We start from the raw sequence: 21,149 nt of genomic DNA on the forward strand, positions 1-21,149 counted from the left end.
CGTGAGGCAAAACACTGACATTTTATTGGTTAATCATCGCAAGCGCAACAGCCAATCGGTTCCTTCACAGACGCGGTTAGCAGCCCCGGACTTCCCGTTCCTATTTTCAAGCGCACCTGCCAGTTTCTGGGGAGGATGTCGAGCTTTTTGTCGACGCTGTATTGTTATTATTTCTTAATTTTATGGCTTCTCTCAAGTGTTAACTCAGGGGACCCGTGGACGCTTTTGCCGAGGATGACGTTCACACGGGAAGGTAAGCGCCCAGTCAAGTTTTTTCAGGAAGGAAATGTATCTTATTACTTCTTTCTCTCTCCTAAATAAGCAAACAGAAGTGCTTTTCACAACCACAACAAACATAGCTAACACATGTCAGATATATTTAAATAAAATGGTGCCAGAGCGATTAAAAAAAACTCACGGTGACTTCCACTAAAAACCCAGGTAAATGTTTCCCACAAGATAAAGGGCAAATTAACAGACTTGCCACCGCCCACCACTATCAACAAAACGGTGGATGGAGTCCTGAAAATACCCCTGGGCCCAATCTCGTCACCTCATTAACAACGGGAAAAAACCTACGACTGACTTCATCTCATTTAACTTGGTGAATTATTTTGCCATAGTTCATCATTAAGATATACTCGTACTAATGCAGTAGTAAAGTCATAATTTCAGACAGAATATTGGCATAAAAAAAGTAATCTTGGCCATAAATATGCTACAAAAATACATCACAATCTTTTCTTTTTCGTATCCTTCTGTGACAGTATAAAAAAAAAATCATCAAGTCCAATAAGATGAAAATTTAGGGAGGTGCCATGATGTGGTCAAATTTAGTGTCACGTTGGAATTGAATTTTTTCTTAAAAAGTTTGGTCGAATCCCATCTTTCAATGTAATTCAATGAGCATTTAGTTCTTTCTGGCTTGACCCAAACCTCATGTTGCAAATGTGACTTTATTAATTTCATTTAGTAATTTACGTCATCTAAATTGTCCTTTTATGTTTACTCTGGCAGAGATCACACTTGAAAACGTGACGTTACCGGGAGAAATACGCACAGTTCTTCTTTCGAGACGAGATCACCGCACGCTCTTGGCTGTCGGGAAAAGCCATCTGATTTTTGTCAGCTTCCAGGATCCTCCTAAGGTAACCAATGACACCTAAAAAGTATTAAATAATTGATGAAAGTGTCAAAATATGCCTGAACAACATCATCTCACTCATGTCATCACTCAAAATCAAATGCTGCTTCTTTCTGTGAAATATTCCTTCAAGATTGAATAATTCCATTCAATTGAAATAAGACATTTTTGTGCTTCGACCATGCCCATGCAGTGTCAAAGTGAAATAAAATTAAAAGGTGTATATTTGCTCTCACATGGCGAAATGTCCTTTAAAACAGTGTTTTCCAAACTACATTAACAGAAGGCTTATTTTATTTTACATTACAAAATTCTCACCACCCGCCAGGAAACAAAACAACTTCATTCCATTATCATTCAGTTGTTGTCCGTCACCTCAAATTACTGGCATAGCTAGATGAAAAAAAGATAAATATACTTTTGGGGCTTAAGTACAATTGCATAATTTCTCACAGCACATCTTAAAGGGCTACTGTCATGAAATGTATGATTTTTAGTATGTTATCAATGAAGAAATAGCAGCCAATGTGGGCCCATGCATTTTTTCACGACAAAACATGATTTTGACCTATACAGCTTTTTGTAACTCCCGCCATGAAAATCCTCTGGGGGGATTTGTTTTCGAGAACATTCAGGAAGTGACGTACAGGACAGAGGCGCCCCCAAGTGGACTCATTTGTTTCCATTAGTTTTACCTCTGGGAAGGAAGCTCGTTCTTCCTTCGTGTTCGCCAAAATGCTGGCTCGTGGCATTGCTGGACATTGCTTTAACACTTGGGAGAATGGATTTATCCTTCATAGGTTTGCAAGGGACCCGGTTCGTCGTGAAAAATGGACGAGAGCTTCATGGGTTCCAAATAACAGGTATCTACTAGGTTTCTACTAAAGAAATAATAGTTTGGGGCAGACCACATAATTGGTCTCTCATAACGTAACAAAAGATCCGAGTATGAAATATGTCGATGTGCGCGTACTGCGACGTCTATGAACAACCCCCTAAAGCAGCACGGCTCGGGTCTCCCTCACTCAGCCGCGTGCAACCACAACGCAGTAAAGCGCCCCGGATCGATGGTGTTGTTCATCGCGAACTGCGGCGGCTGTGAACAACCCCCTAAAGCAGCACGGCTCGGCTCCGTCATAAGCCACACCAGCCGGCTGCGATGAGCCGCGATGGCTCATCTGCGCCGCGGAAGTGGATCGGTCGGGGATGCGGTTTGGCCATGATTGCATATCATCTGAATATGACAATAGTGTAATATTGCCCCGAGGGCTCGAAACAATAATGTAATATTGCCCCGTAACTTCACTCGGTTGTGTGGTGTTCTCCTTTTCGAACAGACCTTCCCTGTCGGAACGGACGTGTTCGTCTCCCATAGTTAGTGTGCACAGCATGTTTTCATTGGCGAATGTCCGGGTGACGTCACGGACGGAGGGTGCAGCCAATATGGCGACCACTTGGATATCGTTGAATGACTCTTCTGCAACTTTGCGCATGGATGACGCGCTCTCTGCTCACATTTTTTTTTTCGTATAGACATTGAAGTGAATAATGTTATATGTATTTTTCATTACAATATCTATTTTGGAATGTTTATTGGGATGACACTTGGGCTTTAATGATCTCTCACAGGGCACTCATGTGCTGCAGCAAAATGCTTGGAAATTATTGGACAAAACCTTAATGGAAGATCATTTGGAATTACAAACAAAGCTACTAAAATACTCATGTATCAATGATCAAGCCTTTTTAGTCATTGTTTGGCTTTGGAGGAGCTCTGCTCTTGTTTATCATAATGCATTTGTTGCTGTCCTTGTTTTTGTATTCACTAATTGATTGGCCTTGAGCAATCACATGGTTCTACTTTGTATTGGTATGCATTCCAGGTTCATTTTAAAACCCAAGTTGTCTCTGAGTCCGTTTTACACTGCCTGTAAAAGCCAGTATTTTTTGTCTACTTAGGTAAGTATCAGTGCTGTAACAGAGGCAGGTTGCGCTCTCTGAGAGAAGGTATTGTCCCCTTTTGATCAACCATCTATTATCTAAGCTGCTTATCCTCACAAGGGTTGCCGGTGTGCTGGCGCCTATCACAGCTATCTTCAGGCAGAGGCACCCCGAACTGGTTGCTAGCCAATCGCAGGGCACATGGAGAAAGACAATAGTCGCACTCACAATCACACCTGTTTTATTGAAAGGATCGGTGCTGGTCGGCGCTCAGGAGACGAAGACGACACTCAACAAAAGACCAACGTTCCCAAATGCTATTTAGCCTCAATAACTGGCATATTTATTTCGACCAAATGCAAGTTCTCAAAACACAGTTGACATTGCGTGAAATCAATCATATGAGCCCCTTACCTATGCCGAGAAGGGGGAGAGCCGATCACCCAGGTAGAGCTCCGCTTGTCAATCAGCTGGGCGTCCGTACGAAACCCGCAGCAGACTCTACCTGTTTGTACTTTGCATCTCTCTATTATACTTTTCAGTTGCGTGCGAGAGAAAGGGCAGGTGGCCTACACGTCCCACCTGGCGCCGCAACGTTTGTTTCCTGATTTACTATTGACACCTAAGTGTGTCCTTCAGGCTCTGAAAAACATCTTACGCAGCCATAACTGTCAAGACATCCCACAACAATGTTCGTCTTTGGTATGCATGCGAACAAGATAGTGAAACGGTCCAGACGTCTTGACCAGAAAAACAAGTGAGTGAAAAACAAGTGAGTGATGCGAAAAACAAGTGAGTGAAAAACAATTTATGTAACCATGGTTGCACCATACATTCGGGTATTCAACGGTTATGGGAAGCATCACTAATTAACACTCCTCTCAACACCTAAGGGCAATTTAGAGTCCCCCAATTAATACATCTTTTTGGGATGTGGTAGGAAACCGAAGTGCTAGGAGAAAACCCATACAAGCCAGCGGAGAACATGTAAACTCCACCCAGGCGGGGCCGGGATTTGAATCCGGTCCTCGTAACTGTGTGATTGACACGCTAACCAGTCTTCCACCCACCGCCCTCCCATGTTGTATTGACTTTAATTCTCCAATTGACCCCTCCGTGGATATTGCGCAATGCGCGTCACTGACCAATCAGAGGCCAGAGATCTGCATAAACCAAAGCCCGTTTTTGCTCCCGCCATTTTCTCAGACAACATTGCATGGTCCAGTATAGGTTTAGTTAGCGTTTTATCGCGTATTTGGGTTATTTAACAAAAAATATGGTTAAGAGGTGTAGTCACGGACTTTGTAATAGTGACGACAGGTATCCTGAAAGGCTACTTGGTGGAGTTCGATTCGTACCCTTTCCAAAACCGAAGACCCGGTACAAAAAATGCCTTCGATGGATCAAACTTTGTGGAAGACCGCATCATCAACTAAATCCATCTAATATCAACCGGAACACATGTTTGCACGAAGGTATGCCCTATATTTGATTTTCAATACATGTCTCGTATAAATGAATTCGAAGTTCTTCGCTAGCATAACACTGCTGCGTGTGAACGATTGACACACTTATTCCTTGTTGAGCGATATTTAGCGATGATCAGACTGCACAAACGTATTGATTTCTTGCTGGCTCGCGGCCGAAGCTTAACCAGACTGTGTTTGCACGAAGATATGCCCTAAATTTGATTTTTAATACACGTCTCGTATAAATGAATGAGACGTTCTCCGCTAGCATAACATTGCTACGTGTGAATGATTGAATAAAATCTGAAGCATGGCATCTCTCTCAGTTAAGAATGTATTGTATTTAGAATCTATAATATATCGTTGATTTGAATGAAATCAGAAGCATGTAGTCTGTCTCAGTTCAGAATGTATTGTATTGTATTTGCCATTTTTACTGTTTGTCTTACGTCAGCGCACGTGGCGTGACATGACTTCAGGAGGCGTGGTTAAGTGCCCTGTACGGAGGGGTCAATTGCACAATGGCATGTTGTCGTGTAAAAGCACACAGCGTTGTGGCAGTATTCCGTCTGGCACATGTACAGGGCAGGGGCCCCCAAAATGCTCAGGGACAGTTTTCAACCTTTTCCAAGCTGTTTGATGGCCCTGGCTATGAGAGTTGGACAGAGGTGGACCACTTGCTCAAAAGTATTTAAGATGCCACACCAGATGTTTACATTTGTTTCCTCTACTGACCTGATTGCTCATGCAGTTGCAGCAATATCCCGCTTTTGCAAGGTTCAGTGTAGGCTCAGCCGGATAGGAAAGGGCCGATGTGTTGTTAAAGCGCCATTTTACATATATTTGGGTAAAAGAGGGAAGATCATGTCATCTCTCTATTGCAGACTCCCGTGGAAAGAAAGTTGCTGTGGGCCGAGTGCACAGACACTGCAACGTCATCGAGCGTGAGAAACGCACACTCATGTAGCTTTCTGATTGGTTGCCACTTGCTTTTCATTTCCTAAAATGTCATTTTAGGTTTGCAGCTACAAAGTGGTCTTGGCCCATGAAAGGGAAGACGCCAGCCGAGTGTTTCTGTGTGGGACGGACGGAGCAGTGACACTGTGCTGCGACACGGTGAGACACTTAAGGTGAACAGAACCATGACAACTTCTTACTGACCTCTTTTGTTTCTTTGTAGAAGCTGTCAGAGGTTCCTCCCACCTGCACGCCAGCTGACGACTTGGACCGCATACGAGGGAGCATTAGGAATTTTGTCTTAAAGGATGCTGAACATTCTGTTCTTGTTGGTGAGTTTTGGCCGAATAATTTGGCATATTGAGTAGACGAACAAGAAAGTCACAAGAGCCCAAGCCCAAAGAGACTGAGGTAGCGTTACTTAGCAACACTAAGTTTGGAAGGTTTGCCTCTCATTATTGGATCTACTGTACTGAACTTGAAGCCATGCCCGAAATGAAATAGAAGATAAACCATTTTGATTTGAATTGGCCGTTTTAGGGTCATTTTGGCCATTTCCAGAGATCCTTAGAATATGAACTTAGAGGTTTTGTCTGGTTGCCGACAAACTTTCCATATGCATGCAGTTATGCATTTTTTTTTTTTTTTTTTTTAACAATTAAAATTCATCCCCAAAAGCCAGTTTTAAGTAGTGACATGATATTTGGTAGGCACATCTATAATCAGAATCCGAATAAAAATCATCTTTATTTCGCCAAGTATGTCGAAAAACAGTAGTTGGAGACAGACAGACAGTTAACAGAGAATACTTTTGAGACAAAGACATTACAAGAACAGTCACTGAGCAATAAAAGATTATTAGTAATTTATCAATGACGGTACTTTTTTTTCACAATTTGACAAAGATTCATTGTAATAATAAAATAATAACTAAATGAATAAAGAAATAGAGGCTGTAGCACTCTACCACTTTCCTTGTGAGAATAAGCGGCTCAGAAAATGGATGAATGGCTAGAAATAAATACTAAACGTTTCTTTATTTATTTTAATTCCAGAATCTGCAGAAGGTTCTGCGCTGTATGTCACATACTCCGGCTCCAAGGAGTACGTGGGGGTTCACAAGTTTGGGAAGTACAGAGTGGGACCAGCAAACCACGACAAAGGTACCACATGTGATATAGTGTCTGATTCTCTGTCAAGAAGTAACTGAAGGCACCTGGACTCTTCTTGGTTGTTGAGGACGTTTCATATGTAATCTGAAAGGCTTCTGCAGTAGTAAATCTTATGTGGGGAGTGTGGATGTGTCCCATATGACTGATCACCAGTTGTTGTGTTGCCGTCACTTGTGACTCCAGTAAAAAGATTCCAGGTGTCCTGATTAAACTCTTTCATATTACCAATGCAATGAGCTGTATTCAAAATTCAAAATGACACACATCTCTTTTGTAAGGGCATACTTTAATTCTTGATACAGGACATTGATACAGTATACAAGGGTTTTGCACACCTGTGTGTTAGTTGTGATGTTGAAACCGAGTGTGGATGTTCTCCCTGTTCTTGTGTGGGTTCCTCCTACATTCCAAAAACACACGCGATACAGTAGGTTGATATGAAGACTAAATTGCCTCTAGGTCTGAATTGTTGTTTATTTACGGTATACTTGCCCTTGGATTGGCCAGTGATCAGGCCAGAGTGTACCCCTCCTCTCATCCAAAAGTCAGCTGAGGTAGGCTCCAGCTCACATCAGCAGCAACACTAATACATGAGTGGTTAAAATTATTCATAATAACTCTTCTGCTGGAAGCCCCTGCATGTGTACAGTACTTCTTGTTGTCTGACAGTGGAAACGGGTGTGGCTTTCACAATAGGAGGATAGCAAAAAAATGTAGATGAGATATTGTTTAACCGTGTGATGTTCATGTTAAATGATCTTAGTTGTGTGTGTTTATCTATGTCTCTGCCTGTAGAACAGCACTACCTGCGCTTGGTGCTGAGCAAACACAGGGACGAGCCTTTGCAGGACAAAGTGTACGCCTTCTACAAAGAGAGGAATAAAGATTTGAATGTGTTCAGCAGCACGTGGCTTCCATTTGTCTCTCAGTTCTGCTTGGTGAGTGTTGGCCTCGCTGCACACCGAGCAACGTGGCAGAAAGCAACTGAACTAGACAAAAAAAATGCAGCGAAGTCCAACTTTATATCGGGCATAAGTTACTGCACATACACTATGCTGTATACAGCGTGCGACCTTTGTCAGAATTATTGGGAAAAATTTTGAAGGTCACATACACAATTTATTCAAAGGGACAAGAAAGGAAAAAGACAAAAAAAAAATAAAAGGATGTCACTTCGTATTCAGAAACATACTTTTTATTGTAATAGCTCAGGGCAACTTGGCAACATACATGGGTACACGACATATGAAATTCTGAATATAGTTAATTATTTTATTGTATTTTCCAAGCCGCTTATTCTCACCAGGGTTAAAGGAATGCTGGGACCTATCCCAGCTGACTTCGAAAGACAGACTCCAGTCAGTCACAGGGCACATATCAACAAAGTATAGTTATAAAAAAATATTGAATGAATGTGTCTGGCTAATGCCCAAAAATATATGTTATTCTAGTTTTGAAAGCTAATGTGATACGACATGGTATTTTTGATTGGCTGCTATATTTGCGACATCCCGACGCTGTTCACTGCCGGTTGTAATGAAGAGCAGTAAAAGTACTTACGACCTTGCACGCTGCACTACAGTTCTGTTGTTTGTCCACGTCACTTGGTGTATGGCGAGCCTTATTGGCACGTTGAATGCAGATCAGTAAAGATGATGTTGTAATGTTGCCGCTCCAGGCGGACATGGGTGGACCCAAAAACAATCTACAGTTCACCTGGACCTCTCAGATGAGTGCCAGGCTCTTCTGTGGCGACCCAGAAAGCAAAAAACACTTCTTCGAGATGGTGGACATTGTCAGCGTGGATGCAGATCGATGGCAGGACACCCGTATCTATGCGCTCTTCAGGAATGAATGGTGCGACATTGAAGACTGCTGTCGTTTGAGTTCCATATTGTAACATTTTCTGAAGATGAAATTATCTTTGATATATGCTAGTTTCGTGGATACATTTGTCTTTGTTTATAAAATCATTTTTGTTGGGATCTGGAAGACTCCAACCTTTCCCAATGTTTAAAAAAAAAAAGTACATTATGATCTTCTAAGAATAGATTGTATTACGGTTCTCATTGCTTTGGAGGTCAGCTAAAAACATTTCAGTGTTAATAAATGGGGTTGGTGAAAGATGAAGAGTGAACAATATGCGTAATATACTGTTGTAAGTTTGTTTTGGCCTACATGTGAAGTGTGTGTGTGTGTGTGTGTGTGTATGCACATGTCAATGTTGACTCTTGGGTTATTTGTTGACAAATTACTGAGCCTTCCTTTCTATTATAATTATCAACCCTCTCTGCAGAGCAGAAAATTTGTTTACTTGGCACGCAACAGGTTTCAAAGCAGTGTCACCCTTCTCTTGCAGGAACATGAGCGCCGTGTGCGTGTACTCCGTGCAGGACATCCACGACGTCTTCAGTAACTCTCCGTTCAAAGGCTCTGAAAACCAGGTGGACCGGCCCAGGGTGGTACGAGAGCATAAAATTAACACTATCGATGTTTCATTGAGGCATTTGATACTCCAACCAAAGCCTTCCTTTTCTTCAGTGTGTGTCAGAGAGCACGTATCTACCCCTGGCGGTCCTGAAGATGACCAAGCAAAACTCTGAGATGGAACATTGGGTGAAGCCTGTGAAGAAATCAGGCCCACTTCTCATCAGCCACCACGTGTACACTCACATCCATGCTGACGCTGCGCTCACAAAGGAACACACACTTCTTTTTTTGTCTCGAAGTGAGTATTATGCTACAAAAATGACTCCTCGAACAGTGGTGTCTGGGGTGGGGTGGTGAACTTGATTGCCGAAAGGAGGTCACAGTAGGTCAATACTCAAACCATGCTTGCCCTTTTCTTCCACCAAAAGTTAGGTGGAAGGAGGGTCATTTAGGGACATTTGGCTGTTGTGAGTGGTCTCTTTTCCAGTTTGAAATGAATACCGCCATATAAGTAATCTACAAAAAAAACTCCCAGGTTTTTATGATGATTAAAAATGAAATTGGCATGATGACTCCAAAATTTGCAGTCAGTGCTTTTCTAGCATGAGAAGTTTTTTTTCCTCCATGGCTTGCCCTCCAGAGTAAGCAAATTTCCACTGATTAGCGAATAGAGACACTGGGGTGAGAGGTGTGTGCAGCTTCAAATAGGTCAGTTCTATCAATATTGTAAATAAAAAACTAACATAGTAGGAATTAAGAAGATTTGTGCTGGCTTTTCTCATAACCTTGTAACCACGGATATACCATTTGTATGTTCTATTTAGTTTCATACTGGTTTTAAGCTTGTGACGATTCCATCTTCGTGTTTTATATACTTAGGTATATTTTTCCTTTGTTCCACTTTGTTGTTGATGTGATAGACAAGAACTGATATCACTTTTGGATTCCACACCCAGAAATCAGCTAAAATCAGCGCTCAGACCTACCCTAGCAAAAGTTACGTTCCCCAGTGTAACGCGATTGTTTCTCTCAGCAGTTTTTCCATGTTAAGTGCTACCTTGCACAACACTAATTCCCAATACTTGGACGGCAGCATATATTGCTACAAAACCAAGAGGTAACTTTCACATTAATTGTTGCGCTCACATAGGAGCAAGTTACACATGCCATGGGCATTACATGGTATGGTCACCATACCATCACAGGTGTTGTTTTTTTTAACTTTGTGCTCACAACAGTCCAGATGGTCCTCTTATTCTTTGGACAGGAGGAGACGGCATCCATGATTTCCAAAAACATTTTGATATGTAGACTCGTCATACAACGGCACACTTTTCCACTTGGGGTCAGTCCATCTTAGATGAGCTTGGACCAGAGAAGCCGGAGGCATGTATGGGCGTTGTTGATACAGCGACAGAAATAAGTATTTAACATGTTAGCACTTTTCTCTGGCATACATTTTCAAAGGTGCTTTGAGCCTGAGGTACTGAAGTCATTGGCATTCATTGTTGTTTTACCTCCTGACCACTTATGTGCAGCGATTTCTCCAGATTCTCAGAATCTTTTGACATTATGGAGTGTCGATGAAGACATACCTACATTCCTTTCAGTGGTACATTGAGAAATGTTCTTAAACTGTTGAACTATTTCTTCATGCAGTTGTGATGTGGTGAACTTTGCTTGTGAACAACTGAGCCTTTCGGGGAAGCCCCTTTTATACAAAATCATGACAGTCACTTGGTTTCAATGAAACTGTTCACCAGTTGTGAACTTTGCTTGTGGACAACTGAGCCCTTTCGGGAAGAAATACCCGTTGATACCGAACCATGACATTCACTCTAACCTCTGCCAGGAATAAAACCACGCTCAACATCATGTCACTGACGCAGGTCAGAGTCCTGCATTTGGGTCTGACCCCATGTCGCAATGCTTGTGACATTTTTATTGAATGTGTAACATGCATCAAATTCAAAATTAGTGAATATTTGCATTAAGACATTGACACTCATCAAGTTCAACATTAAATCAATACATAATTGTAGTGTATTCAGTTGAATATAGGCTGAAAAGGATTTGCAAAATTTTATATTCTGTTTTTATCCATCCATCCATTTTCTTTTTGCCGCTTATCCTCACGAGGGTCGCAGGGAATGCTGGAGGATATCCTATCTGTGAACGGGCAGGAGGCAGGGTACACCCTGAACCGGTTGCCAGCCAATCGCAGATTCTGTTTTTAGTTTTTATTCAATTTTCCAAATTCACTGGAGATTGGGTTTGAATGATAATGATTAGCCGCCACGGTGGACCAACTGGTTAAGGTGTTGGCCTCAGAGTTCTGAGGACTGGGGATCAAATCCCAACCCCACCTGTGTGGAGTGTGCATATTCTCCCGTGCTTGCGTGGTTTTCTCCGGGCACTCTGGTTCCCTCCCACATCTGAAAACCATGCATTCATTGGAGACTAGTTTGACAGTTCAGGGTGTACCTGGCCTCCTGCCTGATGATAGCTGGGATAGGCTCCAGCACTCCTGCTACCCTCGTGAGGATAAACGGCACAGAAAATGAATGTCTGGTTAACTATTGAGAGTCAAATTCATTCTGATGGCTCCTCTTGCCACTCATTCATAATATTGGTACCTTGTACTGTACAATGACATTGAAGAAAGTAAAAAAACAAACGAAAAAAAAAAAAAGGTCCACAGCTCACTTGTTTATGCATGAGCATATCGATGCAGTCAAAATACTTATCTTTCATGATAATATTCAGCTCCACTTTTCAGTCAAGAAACACACAAACCAGAAATAATTCACAAATCTCTGTGATGGCTCAACTGCCCCATTCATGGGTATGTCCTCATAGGCTCATTGCGATATGCAAGAATTCACCTTGCTATTGTCCAAACAGGGCAAACCGGCCCAGGCATGGATGTGTGTGTGATGTCGGTTCAAGATAGGTTCATTACTGACTCGTGAGTCAAGTAAAAACCAGTAACAGTTAGCCCTCTTCATTATTCACCCATTACAACATTAGTATCACCGTGCCAGTGGTATTGGTTGTGTAATTACCGGTAAGCCCTAAACGTAGCCTTTTCACACAGAGAACCTGCAGTTTTTGCAGCATTACACCCATAAAAAAAGACCAAGCACATATCCAACTTTTCCTTTCACACAAAAGCGAAATATCGCCACCACCACAATGGCACAGCATCTTGGAAAAATAACAGCTTTTGCAAGCAGTGTGAAGGGGCCTTTTCACACTACCGCCAAAAAGCAGAAAATTTCCCCCATTCTGTGTCTATGGTATCATTGTAGAATACCAACCCAGAACATTGTTGGTTTTACAAGCAGCTTTTAATAATACCTACCACTTCAAAGGTGAAAAATTGACGGGTGGGCTTTGTCCTTACATCTGTGTTGTTGCAGTTTGTATCTAATTCAAAAAAAGGCGGGGAAATGCTGGTTATAGGCAGCTTGCTGTGAAATGAGATGTTAATACGACCTCCAAGATAGTGGCTTTTCCAGACAGTGTGAAATGGACTTTTATTTCATGGAGTTAATTAGAAAAAGAGACATGCTAGCTTGTTAGGATGTTGATCATTTTTCAATGATGTTAATTTACTCTGTATGCGTGATAATGTTATCACTTCTACACCAAGTTAATTAGGAGTCTAAAGAAAGGGATCACCCCCCCCCCCCAAAAAAAAGGCTATCATAACATTGATAGTGATTAAAGGATATGAAGAATCGTGGACTGATCGTTACTTCGGTAAATCTATTTTAGCCATTTAGAAGTTCTGTGGAAGTTCGTTACCAGAAAAAGCTTTTATAACATTGTCATTGAAGGAAGTAAGCAATTGTGGACACTAGACTACAGTGCCACAGTTCCTCTCTTGGTACTCTGTCATAGGCGTTCTCTTGGTTTACAAAGCTACAACGTAGCTCCTTCTGACCTTCTCTGTACTTTTCCACGAGCATCCTCAAGGCAAATAATGCATCTGTGGTACTCTTTCTTGGCATGAAACCATAATGTTGTTCGCAGATGATACTTACTTCTGTCCTGTCTAGCCTCTACTACACTTTCCCATAACTTCATTGTGTGGCTCATCATCTTTATTCCTCTATTGTTTCCAAAGCTCAGAACATCGCCTTTGTTCTTAAAAATGGGGACTAGTCTAGCTACAATAATGTGGTGTACAGCTTAACTCATCAGAAGCTAGAAAAAAGCTGTGTCTTTATGACTAAAAGTTAAAAGGCATACAAAGAAAATGTACTTTTTAAACATCCCTACACTTACATGGATATTGTCACAATATATTAGAAACATTTGTATAACCTGTATTTCTTTGGTGGTTTATGGCTGATGGCACTTTTTGGTGTTATTTTATTGTCCGGCTTACTTTCTGTTTTTACATCAGATAGTGGAGGTGTGGACAAGATGATCCATAATGCAAGCATGGCCTTCATTGTCGCTGAATACAGGCCTTTTACCCACAGAGCTCATATTGATAGCATCCTCCTTCATCCCACCACTGTGAGTAGATGAAAAGCAACGTCCTCTCCAACAGTTAAATGCATTAAAACTATCACTTTACAGAAGAATCTTTACATCAGCTCTAGCGGTCAGCTAGTCCAGATGGATGTGGCCGACTGTACCCACTATGGAAATACATGCGAGGACTGCGTGTTGGCGCGAGACCCTTACTGCAGCTGGGATGACACCCGCTGCACTGCCGCAACCTCCAGCAGGTCTGACATATTCGTGCATCCAGCATACATACAGATGCACCCCCACAACGGTGTAACCGCAGTGACCCAGAATACTTTGAGCACATCGCACCTCGGCAGGAAATACATCAGTGTGCAAAAGTGCCTGCCCCCTCCCTGATTTTTTTTTTTTTTTTTTTTTTTTTTTTTTTTTTTTTTTGCTTGTTTGTGGCTAACGCAGTGGTTTTCACACTGAGGGGCCCGCCGTTATCAAGGTGGGTGGAGGGAGCCCTGGGCAACCATCAGCTATCATGACAACTTTTCTTTATTCACATTACACCAACCTGTTGCTGTTCATGTTTTTGTTGATTCCCAAGGAATAATGTTTGCAAGCTCACCCCCACTCCCCATTTCAAAATTAAAAAAATAAAAATAAGTAAGCTTAATGTGTGTAATTATAGAGCATTTTGAATGATCACAAAAAGTGCTTTACAAGTCAAAGGCATTATTATTATTATTATTAAATGAAAAGGCAGACATTTATTTGTCCTAATAAAGTTATATACAGTACAACATGAATAGGGGTATATAGCAGGTGGGCTGACTAAAACTAGTTAAAAAAAATAGCAAATTATTGGCTTTTTCTTTGTGTTTTTCACCATTTTTTTGTTTTGGAAGTGAGGAAATAAATGTTTTGGAAGTATTATGTTCAAGCTGAAAAATGTCATAATTCTGTGCTAGTGTGCTTAGCTAGACTTCAACAAGCTGGCTTTGTAACAAATGCCTTACGCAGAACTTTTTAAAGCAGAGCTCCCAAAATATTTTTACCTACAAAAGGTAATTCTCAGGTCCGAGTTCACTTATTGTGATTGTATGATGTGTGTACAATTGTACAACGCACATGCATTCTTGTTGTTTTATGCTGCGGACATGTCGTTTGTCCACAAACAAGGATTGTGATGACGCTTCGCCCCCACTAGCATAGCACATCTGGAAAGTGCCAACATTTTGCCCCCAGTAACTTATCGCTGCAGGCACGAGGCTCATAGGATAGTTTCATATTTACAATGCTGATATGATTAAGTGCGCTCATGTTCCACTTTCTGGTTTTACGGTGTTCATCTTCTAGTTTCTGGTTTTGCGGTGTTCTGCTTTTTACTTCCCATCGCAACTAACTAAAGTTTTTCAAGTCACTAGCAAAATTTTTAACCTCAGCAATAGAAATTGCATCTAATTATTTTAAAAGTAAAAAGTTTCCAGAAAAAGAAGTACTCAAGTACAGATACCTAGGAAATCTCTTTAAATACAGGAACAAAGAGCTAGTACTTTTTTTACTTACTTCCCACCTCTGCCTTTTGATGACTTTAGCAGTTGCAAAATCCATCAAATGAATATGACAGAGAATCATCATGACATGACTGATCTCTTTTTTAATATATTTTTTTTTAAATAAAGTGACTCAGTGCTTGAATTGACTTAGTACATATTAGAATGTCAACTCATACTGATGACATGCTGCAAGGGTGACTCACGACGCTCACAAACTACTTGTAAAGTCTCAAGAGTAATTTTCTTACAAAGGTTTCAATGTTTATTCTGACGTCTCAAGTTCTCAGCTCAAGTTGTATGTTATATCTAAAGTGCTAACATCTGAAGTTGTCACATCTCGGGTTGCAACATCTTAAGTGCTGATAATAGACGTTTTGTTTAACAGCGGTGAAGTGGTTCAGGATGTGGACTCGGGAAATTACCACTTGTGCTCATCCTCTCATCTCTCAAGCAAAGGTTTGTACAAAAGGATGTTTTCTTAAAATTCTGAACTTGTACGGAATGTTACACTGGGATTCAAAGTGTTGAGACCGTTGTGAAATGCAAATGACCCTTCACAAGGATAGAAACATTTGCATCTTCTTGGCTTTGGACAGCACCTCTACTCATCGTTAATCAAATATTGATATTTTCATATTATTTGAAGACAACAGAACAAAATAAACTGTAGCAGGTTATTTTGTCAGTTGTTGCTTCTAAATACATTAACTACTCAACATTTAACCTTGGTGTTACAAATATGAATACACCCATGGAATTGATACATCAACACAACACAGCTGCTTCCTATCACCTACTGCTGCTTTTACCAGTATGATATAAGTTCTTGTGTGTGTGTGTGTCTGTGTGTAGGTGTGCGTGCGTGAGAGCGAGTTATCTACTTTTTTTCCAATGCAACTGTCAGTATGTTGATGTGCTAAACACTTTTTCCACATCCTCCACATTTGCTGAGTCATAGAAGTACAAGAACCTAGAATAAACTTAAAAAGTTAAGAATGCGTCTACACTATAAGAAACTAGAACAAACAAAAGTCAAGAGTGCAGCTAAATGCTACAATAATATAGCATTACCATAAATTTGTAAAGGTACATAGTCTACTTTTTTTAGAAAAGATGTCAGAATTAATGAATAGATAAATACCAACAGGACTTAGTGTTAAAATGTATTTGTTTTAAGTGACAGATGCATAGAAGCTAAAGAAGGCTAAAAAAGTGTTGCCTCAGGGCAAGACACTCAACCCAAATCGCCCACGAATGAATGTGATTGGATATGACTAGTTATTTGGTGGTAGTCACTGGGGCCGGAGGCGCAGAATGGCAGCCACAAATCCTTCAGGTTGCCCTAGGGCAGCTGTGGCTACACAGGGAGCAAACCAACAACAGGGTGTGACTTTGGTATGAATGACTAATTTGTCTGCAATGTGTCTTTGAGTATCATGAAAAGAGCTACATGTACAAGTGTACTGCATATCATTATTATTATTATTATCATCATCATCATCATCAGTCAAGCCAAATTATTCTATGGCAAAAGGCTGAAAAAATGTAGCATTATGATACATTTGTTAAAAGACTTGGCCAGAAGCTAACAAAAGTCAAGCTAATGTTGTGTTAACTCAAGTGGTAATGTGTTTGTGCGTGTGCGTGTGTATATATATATGTGTGTGTGTGGTGTGTGTGTGTGTGCGTGTGTGTGTGTGTGTGTGTGTGCGTGCGTGTGTGTGTGCGTGTGTGTGTGTGTGTCCTGTTCGGCTGTTAGATCAAGCAGAGTGGGGAATCTACATCCTTTTAATGGCAGAGCAACAAGAGTTTTTAGCTTCTTCTAAGATTTCTTAGTATTTTATCCATCCATTTTCTTAAGCGCTTATCCTCACAAGGGTCACGGGAGTGCTGCAGTTTATCCCAGCAACCATGTGGATAAATCAAGTTTTCTGACTGAATAATCGGATGCAAAAACGAAATTATCCTCAATTTAGGGGTAAAATACTAACAGAAAGTAGTGTTAGCATGTTCCCATTGTGCTTTTTAAGCCACCTTCACTTATTTGCTAATAAACTAGCCTTGATGTTTACAGTGGTCAGTGGCTCAAGCGTGCCTGAGGTGGCATTGGCACTTCCTCACGGGTCCCAGTACTTACTGAAATGCCCCTTGGGGTCCCGCCACGCCCACTACAGCTGGCATCACAGTGGCAGCGGAGATGTGCCCTGCGCCCGGAACCAGCACGGGTGCCCGCTCTTGATTGACAGTGAGGAGGCGGGGGAGTACACATGCAGGTCAGAGGAGAGAGGCTACAGCCGCGTGCTGGCTCGCTATGTCGTCACTGGCGGTGCCGCGTCAGCGGGATGCTCTACCGGGCTGCTAATTTGGGTCTGTGCGCTCACCGCTGTCACTTGCACAAGATGGACCTGAACTGCGTTTTTGTCTTTCGATTATTTATTGTCACATCACTGTGTCATAAAAATTAGGTACAGTGCATCTGGAAAGTATTCACAGCCCTTTCCTTTTCTACATTTTGTCATGTTCCATACATCCGTTTTCTTTGTCGCTTATCCTCACAAGGGTCACGGGAGTGCTGGAGCCCACGGGCAGCCTAACGGGCAGGAGGCAGGGCACATCCTGAACTGGTTGCCAGTCAACCGCAGCATTTTATAATTTTATTCAGCACTTTAATATTTTATTCCCCCTCAAAGTTTTTAAAAAAACATGCACCTTAAAGGTCAAGTGTGGTCATACAGATGATTTTTGGTATATTATGAATGAAAAATCCACAGACAATATGGTCCCATGTGCTTTTTCACCAGAAAACATGATTTTGACGTATACAGCTTTTTGTAACTCCCGCCATGAAAATCCTCTCGAGGGATTTCTTTCGAGAAGAAGCAGGAAGTGACGTACAGGACAGAGGCGCCCCCTAGTGGAGTCTTTCGTTTCCATTCGTTTTACCTCCGGGAAGGTAGCTCGTTGTTCCTTCGTGTTAGCCAAAATGCCGGCTCATTGCATTGCTGGACATTGCTTGAACACTCGGGAGAATGGAATTACCCTTCATAAGTTTGAAAGAGACCCTGTTCGTTGTGAAAAATGGATTGCAAGGGTCCAGAGGATGAGAGCTTCGTGGGTTCCAAATAACAGGTTGGTGTGTATACAGCTCCAAAAAAAAAAAAAGTTTGGGGCGGACCACGTAATCGGTCTCTCTCAGAATGTAGCAAACGATCCGCGTATGAAATGTGTTGATCTGCGCATACAGCTACTAAAAAAAATAATAGTTTGGGGCGGACCACGTAATCGGTCTCTCTCATAACATAACAAAAGATCCACGTATGAAATGTGTCGATGTGCGCGTCGCCCTGCCAACAATGTCTCGATACCCCTAAAAGCATTTTAGCTGGGCTCCACCTCCTCCTTTATATCCCACTACGGGCTCCGAAACTCAACCAGACCGGCTGAGGCGCCGCGCTCGGCGGTCACAGCTTCTGCGAAGGCTGGGAGTCGGGCTTTGCGACGGGGCGGCTCTGAAGAACCCAGCCGAGAATGCCTTACTCAGTCCCGCTCGACTGTGACAAAAGCAGCACCGGCCGGCTGCGATGAGCTGCGATGGCTCATCTCCGCCGCAGGAGTGGATCAGACGGGATGCGGTTTGGCCGTGATCGGATATCATCTGAATATGGCTCGAAACAATACTGTAATATTGCCCTGAGGGCTCGAAACAATAGTGTAATATTGCCCCGGTAACTTCACTCGGTTGTGTGGTGTCCTTTTCGAAAAGAGCTTCGGTGTCAGAAGGGGCGTCGGAAAAATGCGAATATCTCTGTTGTTCGGCTTCCGTAGTAGCAGGCACTGCGCGTTTTCAACGGCGGAAGTGACGATGACGTCAAGGACAGAGGACACGACTAATATGGCGACCACTTGGATGTCGAGGGACACTCAATTGCGCAACTTTGTGCATGGATGACGCACTCTCCGCTCACTTTTCTTTTCGTATAGACATTGAAGTGAATAATGTTATATGTATTTTTCATTACAATATCTATTTTAGAATGTTTATAGGGATGGCACACGGGCTTTAAGTTCACATGTACAGTCCATGCTCCAAAGTCTGTAACATCCAGTAGCTAAACTTAGCTTGTGTATTTGCATTTTTTATCATTTCAACAAACTTCCTGGCCAATAATTACTGTTCTGTATTATGTATTTACACAAGGCTTTGGCGGGTTCTCGTGACGTCTTTTGTGGCGTTTCAAAATGGCAAGTTGACAAATAGCTAGGTAGGGATGGCTTCCACAGAAAATAAATAGAATAGGAATATATATAATGAATTAAGTGTGAAGGGATTGATTGTAAGTTCATCATCCCTACACACAATACCCAAATATGACAACGTGGAAAATGTTTCTCCTTTTTATCGATTTATTTTTCAAAATTAATGAAGAGGAATAAGAAAAACCGCTTATGCACCAAGTGATACGATATGTGCAGAATTTTGAGGAATTGATTAATCCATTTAGAGTAAAGGCGTTACATGATCATATGAAGAAAAAGTGAGCACCTGTTAATAAATTAATGCACTCAAATTTTGTCATGGATTTTTATATAATATATTTTTATTTTATTTTTAGTTTTTGGCTTTGTTTCTTGTCATGCTTCTGGCATCCTGCCCAGACTGGGTGTGGCCAGCCAATTCGTCGGCACACACCCGCACTTTGTTCCGGCTGATTACGACCGGTACTTATAGGACCTGGTGACGACTGGTCCTCCGCCAGATCGTTGAGGTTCATGCCCCGTTCCAGCACTCTCGTATCTCTGATCGTATTCCTGTCTACCGACCGCCTGTTCTCCGACCGACCCCGTAAGCCTGACTCCTTTGACACTTTTGCTTTCCTTGATCGTTCTTCCCGTGTACCGACTCCTGCCTGCCCTCTGACCGGCTCTCTACGCCCGACGTCCCAACTACCAATGCTGCACCTGACTGCCTGCCCAATTCCCGACCATTGAATAATAAACGTTTTTCCCGAATTACCTCTGCGACTCCCATGTCCTCCTGCATTTGGGTCCTACCTCTGTTCCGATGGGTCGTGACATTTCTTATCTGTGTTGTAATTTAACTGATAAAATTTCAGCACTGCTTTTGATTCTTAAAAAATATACGATGAAAAGCATCTCCGAGATTAGTCAGAGATTAGATGAGATTAGTTTTTGCTGAAATATAAAGCTATTTTTTAAATTTATGTTTATTTGTTTTATTCTCATGTCTGGAAAAAATATGTATGATTCTCGTGGTTGGCAGTGATAAAAAATCATATTAAAATATAAATTTGAAAAGTAAAAAATGAAATCTGTAATTGAATTCTAAAATGTGCTATAGTACTCATATCCATCCATCGATTTTCTTTGCTGCTTATCCTCACAAGGGTCGTGTGGAATGCTAGAGCCTATCCCAGCTGTCAACGTGCATGAGGCGGGGGACACCCTGAACTGGTTGCCAGGCAATCGCAGGGCACATTTGAGACAAACAGCCGCACTCACAATCACACCTAGCAGCAATTTAAAATCTCTAATTAATACAAGTTTTCGGGTAGTGGAAGAAACTGGAGTCCCTGGCGAAAACCCACGAAGGGACGGGGACAACATGCAAACTCCACACAGGCGGGGCCGGAATTTGAACCCCGGACCTCAGAACTTTGAGGCCAACGCTCTATCGCTGCCACTGTGCAGATAATTCAAATGAAATTACTAACATAAATCCAATGCTCTGCTACATAAGAAATAAGTGAAATAACACATACCAATTTTGTAAAAATCAATAATTGTATGATAGATTTATTTTGCAAATGAATTAAAAAACATACAAAGCTCAAAATAGTAAATACTTGTATAAAAAAAATCATTACAATAAAAAGAAATTCTAAATATGTGATGCTCTTTGAAACAAAAAATGAAATACAGTAATTAATAAAAACAAAAAAGGGGTTTAAAATGCCCCAAATAATTATTCAGTGCTATTTTGAAA

The 21,149-nt window shown here is 41.6% G+C and overlaps 1 protein-coding gene across 2 annotated transcripts; it reads left to right on the forward strand.

Moving 5' to 3' along the window:
• On the forward strand, positions 1–20,419 carry LOC133498192 (semaphorin-7A). Of its 2 annotated transcripts, none has more exons than XM_061814732.1 (14): positions 1–253; positions 1,018–1,148; positions 5,439–5,498; positions 5,572–5,670; positions 5,735–5,843; positions 6,567–6,674; positions 7,479–7,621; positions 8,362–8,540; positions 9,043–9,145; positions 9,225–9,411; positions 13,528–13,643; positions 13,707–13,858; positions 15,531–15,601; positions 17,220–20,419. In XM_061814732.1, the coding sequence occupies exons 1-14, from the start codon at positions 136–138 to the stop codon at positions 17,552–17,554; spliced, it is 1,911 nt and encodes a 636-aa protein (XP_061670716.1). In that variant the 5' UTR covers positions 1–135; the 3' UTR covers positions 17,555–20,419. The 2 variants fall into 2 exon arrangements, with proteins under 2 accessions (XP_061670716.1, XP_061670717.1); XM_061814733.1 differs by having other exon boundaries at positions 5,738–5,843.
• The last annotated feature ends 730 nt before the right edge of the window (positions 20,420–21,149 follow it).

This window comes from Syngnathoides biaculeatus, chromosome 3 (genome assembly GCF_019802595.1).
Source record: "Syngnathoides biaculeatus isolate LvHL_M chromosome 3, ASM1980259v1, whole genome shotgun sequence".
Taxonomy (NCBI): Eukaryota; Metazoa; Chordata; class Actinopteri; order Syngnathiformes; family Syngnathidae; genus Syngnathoides; species Syngnathoides biaculeatus.

What these genes read in the sequence shown, in the direction of transcription:
- LOC133498192 (XM_061814732.1), top strand. Translation starts at nt 136, where the DNA reads ATGTCGAGCTTTTTGTCGACGCTGTATTGTTATTATTTCTTAATTTTA. An exon ending in TGAACATTCTGTTCTTGTTG is followed by an intron (nt 5,844 to 6,566) that starts GTGAGTTTTGGC and finishes TTTTAATTCCAG; the next exon opens with AATCTGCAGAAGGTTCTGCG. An exon ending in ACTTCTTTTTTTGTCTCGAA is followed by an intron (nt 9,412 to 13,527) that starts GTGAGTATTATG and finishes TTTTTACATCAG; the next exon opens with ATAGTGGAGGTGTGGACAAG.